Here is a 21,255-nt window from a genome sequence, read left to right as displayed (position 1 = left end):
GGAGTAGCTGCGGCTGCTTGTGCGTACGTGGATGGGGCCCTAGGGCTTAGAGGGTTCGTGTACGCTGCACCAGCCATGGACGCCAATTCCTCCTTGATAACGTCTCGCAGATTGGTATCGGAGGCATGAGAAGGCGTGGGCCCTGCGGCTAAGCCAAGATACTGGAGCTCTTCTCGAATTATTGCGCGTATCATTGCTCGTAATGTAGGGTCGGCGGCGGTAGTGTTTGCAGTGGTGTCTGGCTGCAACCGTACTGATTCGAGTTCGTCAAGGCGCTGGCAAGTAGCGACGATATCAGCGACGGTAACGGGGTTCTGGATGGCTAAAGCATTGAAAGCAATAGCTCCGATGCCTTTGAGGATGTGGCGAACCCTGTCTGATTCGGTCATGGCCGTGTTCACGCGTCGACAAAGAGCATGCACATCCTCGATGTACGACGTATAAGATTCACCGGGTTGTTGCTTGCGAGTGTCGAGCTTCTTTTTTGCGAGGGCAGAACGAACAGCCGGTGTGCCGAAGATTTGGCGTAGCTGCTGTTTGAAAGCGCCCCAGTTCGTGAAATCAACCTCATGGTTGAAAAACCAAGTCTTCGCTACTCCTGTCAGATAAAAGGCGACATGACGTAGCTTGGACGCATCGTCCCAACGGTTAGCCGAACTCACTCGGTCGTAGTCGTCTAGCCATTCCTCGACGTCTTCCCCGCGAAGTCCAGCAAACAGATGGGGATCACGCTGGTGTCCACTGACAACCCAATACAGGGAGGCTGGGGTAGCCGAGGCCGAGATGGTGGAAGTAGAAGTGCCTGTTGGCTCGTCCTGCGACATGCTAGCGGACAGCTGGCACAATCGGCGACCCGATCGAAGCTCCAGGAGGTTGAGCGGGGAGTCAGAGGACGGAGGACCGAAAAGCACACTCCACCACTTGTGACGTAGCAGTTGTCACTACGTTTATTCCGAGTCAAAGATGCGGTGAACCGATCACGCCCACAGCACGGATCACACTCGAGAGCCAGCCCCACAAGCGATGATGAAGAAGAACCCCATATGAACCCCACATGATGATGATCATGTACAGATGACAAAGAATAGCTTATAAATGGCCACAATACACACACACACACACACACAGTCAAACCTCGATATATCGAACACGGATATATCAAATTATTGCGTATATTCAACACTTTCTCATATCACCTGGGAAATCGCATGCATTTAAATTTTTTTATTTCGAACGGGGTCGGACGTAAAATGGATATATCGAACTCCGGCACCGCAGACCACGTACGCTCTGTTGACAGGCGGTGACCTTTACCACAACACCCTCGAAGATAGCAGTGGCGCGATGGGCATTCCAGACTACTGCGTACTATAGCTGCGCACTATAGCTGCGCACATCTATTGCGGCGAGGATGCCATTTGAACATAGTGGCGTATGCACGTGGCGGCTTGGCTAGTTCAACCGTTCAATGTCAGCGATGTATTGCATTCTTTGCACCGACTCCTCCTCAGTGCCACGCTCTGCGCCTGCTGTACCTCGCGAGGACTGGTGGTTTGCACCCACAAAGACGCGCGACAGCCCATGCTCACTGGGCTCTCTCATAGACGCCTTGGCAGACGCCACTTAATACTTTGTTACTGACAGTGTTTCGAAATGCTTCGATTGAACAGACGTGGAGATCGTGCCAGAAGTAGCAGCCAAACAAAGGCGCTGCCGAGGTTGATCCCGCAAGTGCTGATGTTGCCCCGCTCCCGACTTCATTTGAGGCTGTAGCTGCTTTGGCCCTTCTACGCAGCTACTGTGGTGCAATAGAGGGCACCGACTAGTCTACCGCTTGTGGATCGTTTAGACTATGTTGAGTACTCCGTGTTTAAGCACGCGGCTGCCAATAAGAAGCAGGCTACACTGCTGCAGTGCTTTCACCGCAGTTGCACCGCTCGCGATTGGCCTAAGCCGCGCCGACTTCGCGTCGCTGACGAGGTCGCCGTAGCCAAAGCTAATTGCATGCGGCGCAATCAATTGTACGCTCACAGCTGAAGTAGTTGGCGTGGCCTAGGCCAATTGCGCGCGGCCAAAGTTAATGCACCCTCCGAACGATCCCCGATCGCGTCCTTGGTTCATTGATTGATTTCCAGAAATGTGTGTGTGTGTGTGTGTGTGTGTGTGTGTGTGTGTGTGTGTGTGTGTGTGTGTGTGTGTGTGTGTGTGTGTGTGTGTGTGTGTGTGTGTGTGTGTGTGTGTGTGTGTGTGTGTGTGTGTGTGTGTGTGTGTGTGTGTGTGTGTGTGTGTGTGTGTGTGTGTGTGTGTGTGTGTGTGTGTGTGTGTGTGTGTGTGTGTGTGTGTGTGTGTGTGTGTGTGTGTGTGTGTGTGTGTGTGTGTGTGTGTGTGTGTGTGTGTGTGTGTGTGTGTGTGTGTGTGTGTGTGTGTGTGTGTGTGTGTGTGTGTGTGTGTGTGTGTGTGTGTGTGTGTGTGTGTGTGTGTGTGTGTGTGTGTGTGTGTGTGTGTGTGTGTGTGTGTGTGTGTGTGTGTGTGTGTGTGTGTGTGTGTGTGTGTGTGTGTGTGTGTGTGTGTGTGTGTGTGTGTGTGTGTGTGTGTGTGTGTGTGTGTGTGTGTGTGTGTGTGTGTGTGTGTGTGTGTGTGTGTGTGTGTGTGTGTGTGTGTGTGTGTGTGTGTGTGTGTGTGTGTGTGTGTGTGTGTGTGTGTGTGTGTGTGTGTGTGTGTGTGTGTGTGTGTGTGTGTGTGTGTGTGTGTGTGTGTGTGTGTGTGTGTGTGTGTGTGTGTGTGTGTGTGTGTGTGTGTGTGTGTGTGTGTGTGTGTGTGTGTGTGTGTGTGTGTGTGTGTGTGTGTGTGTGTGTGTGTGTGTGTGTGTGTGTGTGTGTGTGTGTGTGTGTGTGTGTGTGTGTGTGTGTGTGTGTGTTGTAATGTTTGGGGTCGGGCATGAAACAGATGGTAGCTGGCCCATGCTGTCGTCCAACTTATCCACGTTGAGGAAGTTGTTGAAGGGAAGGACTGCTTCTCATCGAGAACGAGGAATATGGGATTAATTTATACGAGAATGTTACACGAGAACGTTACAGTTCATCAGTCTAACATGACTGAAAGAGGAATGCACCCTGAGGAGCCGCCAACGGCTCCATAAATAAACTCTGTCATCCCTATATCTCTAGGTGAGGGAAAACAGCCCTTCGACCAAACGGAGCGTCCAAAGTCATCGTAGCCGACCCACCTTTGAGGGGGAGGGTTTACGCACTCACTTCCGCACAGGTTTCACTGACCGATCCGAGAAGAGAGGGTTCTCGCAGACACGGGTCCTGCCCCGAGCAGGCGCCTCTTCATCCCAGTGTTGACTATGCAGACAATGGCCGCCATGTCTGTCTATGATGTCTAAGCCCTGTGAGATGGCTGCAAGACATCATCTCCCAGGATTTCGGCCGCTTCTAACAAGCCGTGACGGCGACGGCGAATCCACTAACAATACTTGGTCCGCTGACCACGTTTAGTCATAGCGGCGCCAAGGGGGTGTTGATGCGGCACTTCGTCACCCCTACAATACGAGTCGCCGCCGCAGGTGGGGAAGGGTTCCTTGGTCGCTTTTCGGAAGCTCGCCACCTCCACAGCTGCAGCTGGCTGGGAAAATATTGTAGGTCGGTACCCTTGCAGGCCGTTCGTAAGAGCTCCTCCATGGCCCGGAAAATCTCGACTGGCCAGTGCCAATAACCGCTCGGCAGGAAGATAATGGCTAGTGGCAAGGGGGTATAGTTTGGCTTGCAGCGACCAGCTGTGAAATGAAGACACCGCCCAAACATCCAACAAGGACAGGCAATTGACTGCAAAGCGAACCCCACAACACGGCTCTGCGCCGAGATGACATATCTTGGATCTCACTTTAGACCCGCTAGGCTTCAAAGAAAACATAAGTGCAGAAACAAAAAATGCTGCATTTCGCTACGCCAATTTTTGAAGCAATTTCGTGCTGACAAATTAAGCAATCATGGATGGAGTCCTGCTAAATGAGAGGGGATCTTCTTGGCTTAACAAAATTAACAACAACAACTCCAAAATTTAGGCAGGACCCTTAAACGCAGAATTCAAATTAGCCTGCTCAGACCATCCGCACTTCTCTGCAACTTTCCCTTCTTATATCTAACGGAGAAGTTGTACTCTTGGAGAGTGAGGCTTCATCGGAGGAAGCGGCCATTTTTGTGTTACATTTGATTGAACCACGTCAGAGGACAGTGGTCGGTCTCGAAGATGAACATCGCTCCGTACAAGTAACACGACAACTTCTGGGCGGCCCAAACTAAACAAGCGCATTCCTTCTCTGAAGCGCTGTAGGCTTCCTCTCTTATAGTTTGTTTACGGCTGGCATAGAGGATAGAATGCTCCTCGTTATCGTCGCCGACCTGACTAAGTACCACGCCCATACCTCTGTCGCTTGCGTCGCATTGAACTATGAATTCCTTTGTGTAGTCTGGCGCGCGAAGCACAGGACGAGAAACCAATAGCGTTTTCAAACTTTGGAAAGCGTTCTCTTTGTCCTTATCCCAGTGTACGCTGCACGGTGCTCCCTTTCGGAGGGCGTCCGTTAAAGGACTTGGCATTTGCGAGTAATTCAGAATGTACCGTCGATAGTAGCCCACAAGTCCCAATATGAATGAATGTCTGTTTTCGTGCCCAGCTGAGGAAATTCTACAATCGTAGCTATTTTCAGCTCGGCGGGCCGTCTCGTGCCCTGACCGACAACATGGCCCAGATAAGTAACCTGCGAACAACCAAATCTACACTTTTCCGCTTTGATCATTAAGCCGGCTTCTTTCAACCGTGAGAACACCTGTTTGAGGTGCGATACGTGCTGTTCCCAGCTGTCCAAAAGAATTCCTATATCATCAAGATATGGCAAGGCGAACTCCTGCAAGTCCTTTAGGACAATATCCTTTAACTTAGAGAAGCTAAACAGCACGTTCTTCAGCCCGAAGCTGAGGGCGAGAGGGTGAAAAGTGCCTACAGGTGAGAGAAATGCAACATAGTGGCTGGTACTTTCTGAAAGGGGAACTTAGCAGTATCCTCGCACGAGATCTATAGTTGAAATGTATTTACCAGCGCTAACTTTTTCGATTCGTTCCTCAATGTTTCGTATCGGGTACAGCTGATCCCTAGTGATGGCATTTAACTTCCTGTAGTCCACACACGGGCGAGGGTCCTTATTAGGGGTTTCTACAAGTATTAGCGGTGACATGTAGTCACTCTCAGCAGGTTCAATAACTCCCAACTCTAGCATGCGCTGTATCTCTGCCTCCATAATTTCTCTCTGTCGTGGAGACACCCTGTAAGGCTTTGATCTTATGGGTTCGGTTGATGTCAGCTCTATTTCATATGTTATTAGTTCGGTTCTACCTGGCCGATCGCTGAATCTGTCGAGATATTCCTCTAACATCCCCTTTAGCTCACCTAGCTGCTCGGGTCTAAGAGCGTGCAAGCTTAACGAATTTTTTACTACTTCTTTTAGGCTGATTTCAGAGGAGTCACCTTATACTCATTATCATTAAACTTGGTACTAGTGTCATCCTGCTCTTTGATGGTACAGTTAACGACTCCGCTCTGCTCTACATACGGCTTCATCAAATTGCAGTGGTATATCCTCACCTCCTTCCTGTGACCGGGCATTTTCAGAGCATAGTTAGTATCTGAATGTTTGTGCAACACTTTAGCGGGTCGGTCCCCGTGAACTTCAAGCTTGTTCTTTCTCGAAGGTTTGAGGATCGTTACCTGGTCTCCAGGGTTAAACGTACGAAGCCTCGCATTCTTGTCATAATAGAATTTGGCGTTCTTTTGAGCTACTCCCTTGTTCTTTTCGACTAGTTCGTGGGTTGCGCTTAGCCGTTCCAGCAGATTTAGCACGTATTCAACCACTGTTGGACTCTCTCCTCTTTCCTCCCACATCTCTCTTAACATTCTCAGTGGAGAACGGAGTGTCCTGCCATACGCTAGTTCTGCTGGCGAGAACCCTGTAGCCTCATGAGGAACCGTTCGCAAAGCAAACAAAGTGGCCGAAAGGCAATTGCCCAGTCCTCCTTGTGCTTGTAACAGAGTGCCCGCAAAACTCGCTTAAGCACTAATGCCACCTCTCTACACTATTTGACTGAGGGTGATAGGCGGAACTGTGTATCAACTTTACCCCGCACTTTTGTAAGAATGTGGAAGTCAGTGCGCTGGTAAATACTGACCCTTGATCCGCCCGAATTTCGGCTCAAAACCCAACTCATGCGAATACTGTCAAAAGCGCCTCTACTACTTCGGTGGAGCTAACTACTTCGGTGGAGCTGAGCTATTTCAGAGGGATCGCTTCTGCAAACTTTGTGGCCGGACAAAGCATGGTAAACAAGTACCTGTAACCTGACTGTCTTTGGTAGAGGCCCTAGCATGTCTATCACAAGTCGTCTGAAAGGTTCTGTTACTAAGGGCACTACCTTTAGTGGAGCTTTCCAGGTTTCTCCTGGTTTACCCGAGTGCTGGCAGGCGTCGCATGAACTTACAAAGTTTTCTACGTCTTTGAAACAGCCAGGCCAGTAGTATTCCATAAGCAATCTTTCCTTTGATTTGTTTATGTCTAGGTGGACAGACCACCCATTTCCATGACAGAGACTCAAAAGGTCCTCCCTGTACTTAGTAGGTACAACTAACTGATCTAGAATCCTACCCTTTCGGTCTCTGTAGTGCCGATACAACAATCCTCCTCTCTCTTGTATCGTCAGATTGTGCCTAGCAATGCCTTCTTTAGCTCTGTGATGCAATTTAGCTAAGCTGTCATCATTCTTTTGCTCGGCTGCCAGTGACTCTCTGTCCACACGTAAGAGCCGATCAAAGTTCTTTGAGGCCGGTGATAGTAACGACTCTGCCTCACTTGCGAGTGCGTCAGCCGGCTCTTCCTGCAGGCGTGAACTTTGACACCCTAGTGATCCCCTCTCAATGAGCTGGTCAGCTGGAAGGCTTTCCTCAACCGTTTTTTTTTTTGTCCCTCGAGCCTAGCTCGGATTCGGTTGCTGAAGTTACCTTTTTTTGCTACTTCTGCTGGAGCAGCTTTTGCCTTTTCAGCTGAAAGCGACATGATTTTATGAGCTTGGCCTTGCGTCAACTCCTGTACTACCCCTCTCCCAGTTTGAGCCCTTTGTCACGCAGTAACTGATCCGACCGATTTGAAAAAATGTAAGGGTACTGCAGCGACAAGAATTTGGAAACTGCAGCTTCGATCACTATATAGCTCCCCGGACGGTCCACTGATTCTAACTTTGGTCATGGGCAGACACACGCTGCGTTTTTCTACAACCTGTTTAATCCATGCTACTTCTCCAGTGAAGTCATCTACCGTCCTGTAAGGCGGATGGACAATGTCCGTCGGGACGGCACTGTCTCGCAGCACACTGCATGGTTTGCCATCAACTTGCAGGTCGTGAAGATATGGGCTTAAAAGTTGCATATTCTCGTTTTTTTCCTCCACGTAAGAGGAAACTATGCTAGGTTTCCCATAGTTTACAGCTATATGTCCAAGCTTGTGGCACTCGTAGCAGCGGATTGGTCTAAAAAAATCGAATTTTCTTTTCTGCTCTTTTTGTACGGTTTCCCCGTTTGACTTCTCCTCGCTCTTTTCTGGGGGCTTTTCCTCCACACCTACAGGCTCCGGTCGTCTCGTCTGTGAACCTCTTTTTGAACGGAAATGGTTTCCGCGGTTCATTTCGACCGTCCAAATTTCCATCCTCGGTGTTCTGCTTTCTACGTGTTGCGTACTCTTCGGCTAATTCAGCCGCCCTTTCCACAGTGTTTACATTTCCTCTGTATTGCACCCACAGCTTCAAAGATTGAGGCATGCTTTTGTAAAACTGCTCTAGACACATGCATTCAACAATCATGTCTCTGCTCTCGTACGCTTCCGTGCTTTTCAACCATTTGACTAGGGTGACCTTTAAGCTATATGCAAACTCCGGATATCCCTCGCTATCCTTCTTGCCTGTGCTTCTAAACCTCTGCCGAAAAGCTTTGGCTGAAAGGCGGTACTTTTTCAAACGACTAGCCTTAACCTTTGCATAATCATATGCATCCTGCGCACCGAGTCTGGCTATTACATCCGCAGCCTCACACGGTAACATAGACAGCAACCGCTGTGGCCATCTACTCAGACCGAAGTTCATCTTCTCGCAAGTCTTTTTAAAATTTCCTAGGAACAAGCCTATGTCGTTCCCGACCTCAAATGGCTTTAACAGCCTGTCCATGCGGTATGATTCTGCCTCACTTGATCATCCCAGAGCCCCTTCACTTCCTTGAGAAAACTCCAAATGTTTGCTTTCAAGTTTAAGTTAAATTTTTCTTAACTCGCGATCTTCCTCGCATTTCTCTCTGTCCCGTTTTCCTTCTCTCTCTGTCCCGTTTTTCTCTCTTTTTAAGAAGTTCCAACCCCATTTCAATGTCCTCATCACTGGCCTGTTCGGAAATCGGCTGCAAAATTCCGATTTGAGCATTTCCTTGCGTACCTCTCGGCCCGGTTCCTCACCAACAATCAACAATTCGTCTCTGAGCAGTGCCCTTAACTCCATGATTCCTGCTTTACTGCCTTCATCCTGCTCGCTAACCTACCCGGGAAAACACAACCTAGCTAACAATCAACAATCTAGCTTCCCTACTGTTCTAAACAGAACAACCACAAAATGAAGCCTAGAGAGTCAAAGCAAGAACCAAGCACTCACCGCAAACACAGCACCACGTCGCAAAATCAGTCTCACTGCTGTCAGCCAGTTGTAATTTTTGGAGTCGGGCATGAAATAGATGGTAGCTGGCCCATGCTGTCGTCCAACTTATCAACGCTGAGGACGTTGTTGAAGGGAGAGACTTGTTTTCATCGAGAACGAAGAATGTGGGATTTATTTACAGTATCTACATGAGAACGTTACAGTTCATGAGTCTAACATGACTGAAAGAGGAATGCACACTGAGCAGCCGCACAACAGCTACTTATAAACACTATGTCCTCCCTAGATCCCTAGATGAGGGAAAAACGGCCGTTCAACCTGCTACCAATTCGGAGCGTTCAAAGTTATTGTAGCCGAGCCGTCTTTGAGGAGGAGCGGTAACACACACTTCCGCGCAGGTTTCACTGACCACGCCGAGGTGAACGGGTTCTCGCAGACACGTGTCTTGCCCCGAGCAGGCGCCTCTTCATCCCAATGTTGACTCCGCAGACAATGGCCGCCGTGGCCGTCCACTGTCCGGCGTCTTCAAAGGCCTGCGAGAAGGCACCGCAAAGCATCTCCTTCCAGGAATTCCCCTTGCTTCAGTCAAATTGTGAAGGCGTTGGCGATTTCACTAACAATACTTGGTCCACCGACCACGCTTAGTCATAGCGGCGCCGAGGGGGTGTTGTGGGGCACACCGTCGTCCCTACAAAACGAGTCGCCGCGGCAGGTGGGGAAGGCTTCCATGGTTGCTTCTGGGAAGCTCGCCACCCTTACAGCTGCGGCTGGCTGGGAAGGCAGTTCGTAAAAGCGTGCATGCGTGCACGTGTGTGTGTCGAGAGGCTGTCGAATTTTATTGTGTAATCACCACTTACCCTATATATGTTGGTGAGAACGACCCTCAGGAATGTCGGCAGTTGGGCGGGTTGGTGACCAGCCATTTTCGCAGTGGTTGTCCTGTGCAGTCTTTCTGCTTTCTTCTGTCATGTTTTTGTTTTTTGCTTTAAATGTTCAGAAGAAAACAACACTGTGCAATGTGGACAACCATTACAATACAGCTGCTACACTGCTTTAAATTTTTTCTATTGGCATGTGTCACTTCCGACATTGTCTGTCCATTTTATTTTCAGGCTGTTTCAACATAAGAGTTACACTAGCACACATTCCCTCGCAGAAACAAAAGAAAATGTATATATATTTTGAGGAAATGGAGGCCGTTTTCTAGGTGGCATATATTGAAAGTTTGAGCAGTGTAGGTTACTTATGCGCTTTGAAAATATTTTCTATATACCTACTTTTCCCCAACCCTTATAAATGACACAAGGCATTTAGCTGCTTTTCCCGGTTTCCTCAATAAACTATGCCAGGCATGATGTTTATATTTCGTTGAAGTAGGAACCATGTCCTGAGTGACAAGTGATAAATGTTTAATCTATGTGGGTCTATTGCAGCCTTTGTAAAAAGTTACGTATACAAGTGTTTCAAGGTGTCATACTGTAGTTATTCAATATGCTTCCCATACTCCTAAAGCAACTGCACGAAATACGAGCTTCAAGCTCCGTGCAATAAGGAGACTTTTTATTGTGATGCATTGCGAAACTATCACGTCCTTGGTTTAACTGTAACGTAAATAATAACTGAACCCTAGCTTTTTCCCTATTTTTGTTCGTCATATACAAGGCTCGCAGTTTCCTTCCTCTGTGAACTAAACAAGGCACCTTGTTCATATTTGGGGAAAATTAGGGGTACGGTATGTGTAATGTGTAGGAACATTCCAAATAGGTAGGTTAAGTATGCCTATTTACATATGCAAGTGGTTTAACACGTTATCGGTGTGTTTTACGACCAGTGTAAAACTCGATCATACTGCTGCCCCGGCATAATTACAATTTCAACCAAGGTCAAATTCTGCGAACATAGAGGGAGCACTACACCGAGTTTGTGTGCGATGTTAAATGCGCATTGATCAAATATAGTTCTTGCAAACGATTAAAAAAATTTTTGAAGATCTTAAGCAAGCGTTCAAAAGTGTCAAGCTGCCCTTATCAGCTAGGTATCCAAAATTTTTAAGAGAGCTCTGTACTTTACAAACTTTATACTTAGTTGGAATGGATGCAGCTTAATTGCAATTTGTCATGCCGCTTTAATGTTTCTGGCTTATATATAAAAAGTTACTTATAATCATGAACCATCGTTTTCTTTAGGGCTGATACGTATATTAGATTTGCCTGGTGTCCTCAGTGAACTAAACGAGGCAGCTTGTTTATGTTTCCTGACAGTAAAGTCAAAGTAATGGGTGATGTGAAAGGAAAGTTCAAAGTGGGTAGGTAATTGTGGCTGTGGCAATAAATTGCGCATACAAGCGCTCTGCAGAGTTATGAGTGTGTCTACCAAACGGGGCAAAATTAGGCCATTGCCCTGGCCGAAGTACACATGCCACCGAAATAAACTTTAGTAAAACTGGAGGGAACATTATGAAAAACCTCTGAGTGAAGGTAAACGAGTTGGATCAAACAGAGCCTAATTTTGTTAAAAAAAATGTCTTAGCCAAGTTTTAGAACGTCTCACACTGCTGCCATCAGCTGCTTCCCATTTCACCTACATAGTCGTAGGTTACAACACATCTATATTTTGTGGAAATGGGAGAGGTGGTCATCAGCTGCTTCCCATTTCACCTACATAGTCGTAGGTTACAACACATCTATATATTGTGGAAATGGGAGAGGTGGTCATGGTAAGTGCAATGTCTGAGAAATTTTCACATTCCTGGTTCAGTTATAACCATTGCAAATAATTACTGAGCCCTCGTTTCCCGCCCTGCCCCATTTTTATTTTCATGCGAAATAGGACATGCGTAGTTGGTGTCTCCAAGGTCTTCGGTGAACTAACCAAGGCACATTGGGCATATTTGGCAAAAATAAGGGGCCCATTACAGGTAATGTGCAGGCTAAGTTCAAATTGAGGGAACAAATTATAACACTGGCAATAAATTACGCATGCAAGTGATCTGGAGCTTTGTCAATATGTTTTACGAACAAAGCAGAATTTAGCTTGTTGCTTTGGGAGAACTGGGAACCAAACCAATGTCAAATCTAGCAAACATAAGTGGGGAGGGGAGGAGATGCTATTTCCGGTCAAGAGGCCCGTACAAAGAACTGATTCCCATTGTGCCTCGTACAGGAATATAGGGTCCCATCCTTCTTTCAACCAAGCGTTGATTCTCTAGAGTCCGTATTAATTAATTGTAAGATGCCACGTAATTCCAAACGTATACTCTTTGTCTAGGCAGCGCTCGTATTGTCGGTCTCCTTGTTTCTCTGCCATCAGGACACCACCTCGTGTTGACAACTCGTGCATACTACCCTTATTGTCCCCGGCGCTAACGTGTGTAAGGCCTGTTACCGCCATGCCTCATACACCGTGCATTTCGTATACACAGCTTTTTAAAGAACGAGAGAGAGAGAGAGAGTGAGAAACCGAGGTTGAAAACAAGAAGACATGAGGAGTCGGTGGCTGAAATAAAGAAAAAAGAAGATAGGAAATAAGAGCGTACGAATAAAAAGAATACAATATGAAAGCAGAAGAAGCGCAAAAGTGCACACGCAGCTACATGGCCAATGGGAGAAGGGACACGTAGTTGAAGGGAGCGGCCCAGCTACGCTTCGGGATGAAGGCAAGGAGAAAGGGCTGGAGGCCGAACAGGACGGGTGGATGGCGGAGACGGCGGCAACCCAGTGGAAGCAGTTCTTCAGCTGCCACAGCCACAACGCGCGAGCTGAGAGGACCTCCCACCGGAAGCCGCAGCTACGGGCTGATGGCGCCGCTTCCCAGATTCCCTGCGGCTATGATCCGCAGCTTGCGGAGTCGACTGGGCGATCCAGGCACCTAGGTCTCTCCACCCTCCTCACCCCCTGACCAAGCCAATCGTGGACCGAACGTCGGACACAGCGATGTCGAGTCTACGAAGTATCGGCGGGCCCAATGATGTGTCGGCGGAAGCAGCAACAACGAAGTGACGTGGCCACGTCGATAGACTTTATGTAAATATTTTCAACTTCATAATACGTCGTGTGCGAGGACTTAAGACAATATTTTCAATTAACTAGCTTTGTATATAGTTTGTCGTATGTTAGGGTTCTGCCATTGGGTTGACAACGTGTGCTTTCTGGATATATGTATTTTTACGCTCATGCCCCATAAAGGCTTTTCCTGACTCAAATGTTCCTTGCATCCTGTTTACCACCCTGAGACCGTGACACATGCGCAATACTAGACCTTTCTATCGCAGTCAATGCTTTGAGCGAAACTGCCCCCCTTTATTTCTTTTTCTTCACACAGGTTTGCGTCACTATTGGCTATTTTCAGCCCTACGTGGCGGCACACAGGGAACACAAATGTTTTCGCCAGCACTCCCCGCAGTGGCACTGCATGTCCAATTCGAACCAGGAGCAGCGACATCTTTTTTTCATACTTACCGAATTTTCTCGGAACGTGGAAGAAAGAACCAGACAAAAAATAACTGTACAGAAGGGCTTCTGAGCCCGCTCCACAACTTTTCAAATATGACTGATGCCCGAAACAAATATTTTTAATTTTGCATAATTAAGCTTATTTAATCATCTAATTACACTTAAAAAAATTGTATGAATAACTCAAGTGGACTGCTTGCTCTCGTCCGCCTAATGTGCACCATTCTGTTTTTAAAGTTTGGTTCAACTATGGACACACAGTATAGTAGTCCCTGCAGCCTGGCTAGGAGACGCTACAGACGCTGCTGAGCCAGCTAAGCAGCACCGCCAGGCAGCGCGGTCACGTAGGCGTGTACGGGCTGAGAGATTCCCGCATCCGCTTAAGCCTGCCGTTCAGTGCCACAACAGCCTCGAAAAAACGAAATGTTGACACCCACCCGTAAAATCCTTATTTCTGAGTGCACCACTGCTGTTGTCGGCAGCATAAAGTGAGTCGCGTTTGTTCGCTTTTGCATGCCAATCTATTTACTGCTTTCGAATGCAAAATTTTTATCCTTGCCGTGCAGTCAGTTGAGGGGGCTCTTGCATGTAAGTGGCATTCATTAATAAAGGGGACACCGAGGCTCGTAGCCTTGGCGGCAGCTTCCAGCACATGCAGTGAGTGACGTGATGTGATGCAATATCACTGCATGTTAAAAACTAAAACAAAGAAAGAGGCAAAGACTTTGCCAAAGAGACCAAAAAAAAAGTGTCAAAAAGCAGGTGTGGAAAGCTACCTCACAAGCACCAAGAGGCAATTTTATCATCGCGTTGCGTGACATGACTGTTACGTTCCTGAGGTGTCTTAACCTATGATGAATTTATACGTCTGTCACTCAGGCACTGTGGAGCGCTGTCGAGTCCTATCCAGATTGGGTTGGACTCGGCACGGGCACTTTCAACTCCGGTTTTTCACGATCCAGATTCAGTATCGTAGGCTGTCGTCTCCACCGTTATGCTAGGTGAGCTCAATCAAGTTGATCCGGATGGTTGGACTATGCAACAGCCACCATTCTTTACCGCAACAAAAAAATTTAAACCGTATTGGGCTTGATCACGATTGAAAGTGCCCATGTTGCACCGGTAGTAAAGAACGACTGAAAACCAAAGCGATTCGAACAGCCATGTTGCACTCCTCTCGCAACACAACTCGCGAAGTAAGGATGCCGTGGAGTAAAGTCTGCATTGTTTTCAGAAATGGGCTACCTAATCGTACGCCTGTGATAAAGCGACTGCTTGTAATTTGCTAATACAGAAATGTTCCTGACCAAGCGCGTGAAGTCAAATAAGCACGAGAAAGCACAATGTGCGTCGCACACGTAAATCAGCCGACACTCAATGCACCCCTCAAAGTTTGTTGAAGTAGAGCTACTACGATATTAGAGAGGTTTAGAATAGGGGCCCCAAACGTTTTGGGGCCCCAAAGAAATAGCGTCGAAGCCACTGCGCATGCGCGAGACGCAAACTGCGTTTGGGTCTTGCGTTGGGAACGCTATTTCGTCGATTTAGCGGGAGCTCAAATAGCGTTCCCAAAAGCTTTGCGTCAACAAACATGGCGGCACCCATCGAAGCGACGGCTCTAACCTAGCACCAAACTGGGTTCGATTCGCGGTAATGCGTGAAGTTCGCAAGCTAGGAGAAGTGACTGCAGTTATCGCTTTCTCTCAACTAGCGTGTGTTATGAAGATTGATTCATTAGACGCCGCTGATTCCGAATTCGAATGTGGATTTTATGGCTCGTAGGCCTAACACGGCTAAGCTTGGCTGGTGAAGGCACGTAATGTTGGTTTTGTTGCTCCAAACTAAGCACAACTAATTGTTTGCTGCTTGAAGAATAACCTCTAAATTGTAATTAAATGCGAATACACGCAAGTCAAAATTACTATTTATATCATAAGATGGTATATTTTATTTAATTATTTTTAATCGTTTTTCTTACACGCCGTAGTGGCGCTATCAGCGCAAGACGCTATCTGCAAACGCAAAGCCCTATTCTAAAACTAATCACTCCTGCGTGCCCCAACGGTAACACCCGCAAAGCTCTTTGGGGCCCCAAAATATTGGGGCCCCTATTCTAAAACTCTCTATTCTTGTCATCATGCCTGAGCAACAAGGCAAGGTAACATTGCTGCCACAAATAATCATAAGTAAAGAACGGCAAACTACCTGGTTCACCAACTACTTAGATCAAAGGACAGCGGTAAGTCATGCCTGCCTGTGTTCTTTTTTCATATCCAAGAAACTGTAGAACTTTACAGGAGGCTGCAGACCTCAGGTGTTCTTGTCACTATTGTGGCAGTTCATCCGACGCGAGAAGCAATATTTTACAAAGGTTGTGGGCATTGCGAGCACCTCACGGTGCTGTTGACCTGATACATAGTGACGCTGCTCTCCGCCAAGGGAAGGACTGGCGCTGGAGTCTGTCGGCAAACTTGAGCTTGGGAGCCCTATACTAAGTGTGGACCATGCTGTTTTAAAAGAACGGGGGGGGGGGCACGACATACGATGATCGCATTGACAGTTATTATTAGCAGTCGTCTTGGGCATGCTGGTGAATTTTTATCATTGATTAGCGAATTAGTCAAAATTACTTAACTAACTTTATAATTACATGCATAATTGATTATGCCCAAATGTCGAATTGTGCATCGCCATTCGAAAACAAATGTATTAAACAGTTTTCAAGTCGCTACATTTTATTCAGTTATTTTTCCGCACTTAGAAGAGGCGAAAAATGCAGAATGCGAAGTGAAGGCGGGTATGTACATCTTGTGCACGTGACAGCATCGCTTTCAGAAGGGCTGGTGTCAAAGGACGAGCACTAACTACTCCACTTAATGGCCGACTTGGTGACTGCGACAGAGCAGGTTCTGACGTTTGTTTGCAGTCGTTTACCGCTTTCTTCGGGTATAATAGGTCGCATCCATGGCCACAAGATGGATGGCAACCTCTCGAAATGCTGAGCAGGCAGTGCAAAGAATCAGGGGTACCGAGGGTCTGTTGGGTACAGTCGTGCCCAAGGCCAAAGCCAGCAGACAATGAGACAAGTGAAAACGTAAGGGAGATAAAGTTTCATTATTGAACTATTATCTAATCTATCGTAGACAATAATTTTATAAAAAATGGAAATCACATTGAAAGTTGCGGAACGCACAACCTCTGCATGGCGTGCGCGGATAGCCGTACCTTCCCCCGCGGGGTCATCCATGTACTTACAACCTCGCCCTGTCCATGATGACAGAATCACGTGCCAAAAAGCACCGACTACAAATGTGCGCAGGAGCGGACGAGGAGGACGAGCTCTGCCGCCTGCTGTGTCCACGCGGCCGCCTCGAGCTGCCACGCGAACCGTACAACGAAGTGTACCCGGGCGTGCTGCTGGGTGACGGCACAACGGCGCTGTGCGTGGGTCTGCTGCGGCGCCTGGGCGTAACGCACGTGTTGAATGCGGCGTGCGGCCGTGATGCCTCGCTCTGCCTGGTGAACACTGGGCCCGCGCTGTACCGGGCAGCTGGCATAGCCTTCCTAGGCATCGAGGCACTGGACATGTCCGTGTTCCGGCTCGACCGCTTCTTCGACGAGGCAGCCGACTTCATCGAGCGTGCGTTGGCCGAGCCTGGGGGCCGCGTGTTCGTTCACTGTCACCAGGGGATCAGCCGCTCGGCGACGCTGGTGCTTGCCTTCCTCATGCTGCGCCGGCGGCTGAGTGCCCGTGAGGCTGTGCGACTGGTGCGCGCGCGGCGAGAGATCGTGCCCAACCGCGGCTTCCTGCGACAGCTCTGCCTCCTCGAACACCGGCTCACGCAAACCGGTGGCCACGGGACGCCAGCCATCCGACCAGCTGTGCCAGGTTGCGGCAGTCATCTGCATTAGATGGTCGCGTATCAGGCACTGACACGCTGCTAACTGGGGAAAAGCACTGAGCAACCTTGCGCAGGTTACAGCAACATTTCCCTCTACGCGTTAAACTTAAAGGGCCCCTCACCAAGACTGGCCATTTTGAGCTGACAAGCGCAGAGCATACATAGCATGATAATGATCGTGTCTGCAAACTATTACATAGCTGCGCGCCACGGAAAGATCTGAAATTTCAAACCGAACACCGTTTTTCCTTCTTCTCGCGGCCGCTGTGCTCCAAGCCAGAGGATGACGTACTCGTGTCCCAGCGCCTACGTAGTCGTGTCCGCAGTGTGACGTCGCTCGTAATGATACATAACTTCGAGAATTGCTCAAGGCACCATCTGTTATTTGTATGATCTGTTGCTTCAATTGACAAATTGAAGTTTATTATTATTATTATTATTATTATTTATTTGTTTTGAACACATATGTACAATTAAAAGGAAAGGGAAAGTGAGGAGCAGGCTGGCAACTGCCACCGGAAGGGGCACAACGCCTGCCTGCTCTTCAGAAGGCAGGTGACTGCAACACAGGAATGGAAGATAGGAAGGAGGGGAGGAAAAAGGAAAGGAAGAGCAATAGGACAAATCTAAAGAATAAAGTAGAACACACAGTACAGATCACACACAGTAGGCCCAGTCACTGAAGGTCATGCTACTACAAAATGTTGAATAGAATAGTTTTGACACTACAAGCGCGAACCTAAGTTAGTTAACTCTAGAAAAGTAAGTAGACCGTGATGAGCCTGACCACATTTAGACACACAACCACCGGGGTACAAACATTTGTCGAGTGTCATACACCGCAGGCCAAGGAGATGATAGTGTCTCACTAGCGACATGCGCTGTGCACTGAAAGCGAGACACTCAAATATAAGGTGCTGAAGTGTCTTGCAGCAGCCACAAGACGTACACTATGGTCTGGCCACACGTCCTTGTCTGTATAAACATTCGTGCGCGCTTACACATCCAACCCTCAGCTTGAGTAGTTGTGCTCTAGCGCAGCGAGGCAAGCCTCGACAGCTAACACGGGGTGGGAATGTTCCGTTCGCGACGCGCTGGTCTGGATGCTGCTTGAGTAGGTGGTGACGAATTAGCAGACGAGCATCATCAAGCTTGCACAAAATTTCTGGGCAGTCACAGATGTTATGAGCGCAAATTTAAGCCAGTCGATCAGCCTCATAATTTCCGTCGATTCCTATGTGTAAAGGTACCCATTGAGCAACGAGAGACACCCCACATGATGAAAAATTTTGCTTGCAGAGTCAGTAATACTGCACACAACTGGGCAATCAGTCTCACTGCATTGTAACCTGCCAAGGGCAGCTCGGGAATCCGTAAAGATGGCAATCTTCGATGTAGTTAACTCCTCTTGCACGTATTGCAGTGCAACATTAATCGCTGCTAGCTCCGCAGTTGTTGATGAAGTTGGATGAGGTATTTGAAAGATACGCCGTACTTGTGTCAAAGGGAAAAAAAAAGCTGCAGAGGCGCCTTGACCGTCACTCTGTACAGATGCATCTGTGAATACTTGAAGATAAATTGAAGTTTAGAGAAATAATAAAACACACAAACGGAATGTCTGCATGTTTTTTGCTTTACTTCGCACCGAAGCAAGAGAGATGTACTTCCACTTCGTCTGCTTGTTCCCACGATTGTGCGGTCACATGCGCAGGTACCGAAACTATGCCACCTTTTACCGTGTTCCAGCGCGTGATCATGCTCTGCAATCCGCTTGTTCTTCCTCAGTATTCGTGTAGCACTGAATTATACCGCTAGTCATGTGCCCTTTGCACAGCGCGCAAAATCGTGCACTGCCCGAAACGATAACAGCTTGTGCACAATGCTGCCAGCGGAAATGCACATTGCCGAAAAAAAAAGGCGAGAAGAAAAAAAAACGTAAAGACAGGGCCCGTGACGTATGTGTCACGCAATCCCTGAGGTCCGGCATGGGAGAATGCTGGGAAAAAATTTCGCTTGCGAAGGCTAGACGGGGCAAGTGGAGAGAGAATGTAGCTATGCAGTGGAGCCTGCCCGCTGAAATCATGGGTTCAAGGCCCTGAAATACTTCTATTCTGGCTATTAATGAGCAGACTTGAAAAATGTTTACGGCAAAACACTTCTAGAGGACACTAACAACTTCCAGCGTATAACCAAAATTTGCTATGGGGCCTGGTGAGGGGCCCTTTAAGAGAAGGTGCAACCGTCTGTTTTAGGACCGCTTTTATTTCTCCTATACATCAATGACATCACCTCGAATATTACATCAAAAATACAGTTATACGCGGATGATTGCATGGTTTATAGGAACATAGAAAGTCACATTGATGCTCTGTCCCTGCAGGGTGACCTTGACCGAATACTTGCTTGGTGCCGTAAATGGAACATGAACTTCAATCCCAGTAAATGTAGTTACATTAACTTTAGCAGAAAGCGGGCTAACATTCTCCACAACTATAATTTAGACGTTTTAATAAAATATGTAGATCACGCAAAATATTTTGGTGTTTTCTTTTCTTCAAAACTGTCGTGGAATAAACATGTGGACTACATCACCTTAAAAGCCGGACGTGTTCTTAATTTCATTAAAAGGAATTTCAAAAAAGCCTCTCAATATTTTAAACATTTTCTGTACTTTTCTAATGTTCAGTCAATTCTAGAATATGCTTCAGTGGTCTGGGACCCGAACACTAAAATTCTTTTGAACAAGTTGGAGGCAATACAGAATCGTGCTGGGCAGTTTGTTACTAACATGTACAGTCATGATGTTAGCGTTACAGGTCTAAAGCACACTGTCTTGTGGGACACTCTAAAACTCCGGCGCACCTTTTCTAGGTGTTTAATTTTTAAACAGATTGTGTGTGAAGAGGTGGAAATAAATCGACATGCGTACCTTCAGCCCCCCACGTACATATCCAGACGAAGGGACAACAGCAAAAAAATTGGCGAATATTAATGCCGTACATCTGCGTTCCAAGCATCATTTTTTCCCCAAACTATTAAACAGTGGAAAGCCCTTCCCGACACTTGTCACCGCCCCTACTGAAATGTTTTATGCTGCGCTCTGACAGCATTTGCGCATGAGTGCAACATGAGTTCAACTGTTTTCACTGAGTGTGCCGCTGTTACCTACTGGTTCCACTGTAATCTGTGTCCACTGCTGTAATCACGCCAAACATTTTTTTATGTCGTGCTTGTAACTTTTTTGCATTTACTCATGTATAATGCCCCCCTACAACAATGCCTTAGGGCGAATGTAGGTATGTTAATAAATAAAATAAATAAACTTGTGTCGGCTATTCCGGTCCAAAGATATTATTATTATTGTTATTCAAAATGAGGGACAGATAAGAAAGGGAAAAAAATACGGCATTTAAACCTTGACTAAACATAGGGTTCAGCGTTTTTGGTTGAAACCAAAAGACCAGAAATATTCTTTCAAGAATTTAGAGCACTAAGGCAGCGATCGCCACGCAGCTGCGAGCCCATAAATATATGCTGCGATGCAAGGAGCCTCATAGGGGCCTGGCGAGATGAAGCTCATGCCCATGGAGTTATTGTTTACTTATGTCTTTCTTAGTTGCTACCATGTTGCCTATTGCTGGTGATGAGAAGCAGCAATGAGAGTGAACACAGGGTCCTCGCAGTCTTCACGCTGCAGCCACAACGGCGGATGAAGTGGGCAAGTTCAGTGAGGCTAATGTGGGATTACACCTATATATTGCCATTTCATTTGCACTTTTCATAGCATTTCTGTGCCGACATGATGTCACAAATAGTCTCATTTTATTTGAGCTCGAACATCAAACGCACTCGTTCAGTTCTTGCATAGTAACACAGCCGTATAGCATCGTACCTTTCCTACAGCTACTTTCCAAAGTCTTTCTTAATCTGTGAATTAGGTGCAACTATAAAGTGTCCAGGAGAAGCATGTGCAGTCATACAACACGTATCAGCATCTAGTGAGCCAGATATTCTAAATACCGTAAGCTCAACCCGAAAAAATTCTACCAAGAATCGTCAATGAAAGCTTGCAAGGTGTCTACCAAGTTGACATTTCCGAATTCCCTGAGTTTTCCAGGTTTTCCCCGAGTGCCTTTGCAACATTCCCTGAGTGATGCAGAACTA

The 21,255-nt window shown here is 47.3% G+C and overlaps 1 protein-coding gene across 6 annotated transcripts in view; it reads right to left on the bottom strand.

Annotated features, from left to right (window-relative positions):
* The window catches only part of Snp (Snipper), a 166,476-nt gene that overhangs the window by 68,908 nt on the left and 76,313 nt on the right, over positions 1-21,255 (bottom strand). For 3 of the 6 annotated variants that reach the window (XM_055075566.2, XM_055075563.2, XM_055075562.2), the window contains exon 6: positions 16,669-17,092. The exons of 2 other annotated variants lie outside the window; for them this stretch is intronic. In XM_055075566.2, coding sequence (XP_054931541.1) covers positions 16,754-17,092 — 339 coding nt within the window. In that variant the 3' untranslated portion in view covers positions 16,669-16,753. Of the gene's footprint in view, positions 1-16,668; positions 17,093-21,255 lie in introns of those variants that run through there. One more of the 6 variants, XM_050186185.2, reaches the window with a different exon arrangement.

This window comes from Dermacentor andersoni, chromosome 11 (genome assembly GCF_023375885.2).
Source record: "Dermacentor andersoni chromosome 11, qqDerAnde1_hic_scaffold, whole genome shotgun sequence".
Lineage (NCBI taxonomy): Eukaryota > Metazoa > Arthropoda > Arachnida > Ixodida > Ixodidae > Dermacentor > Dermacentor andersoni.
Note: the sequence above shows the minus strand (reverse complement) of the source record. Positions and strands in the feature narration are given on the sequence as shown.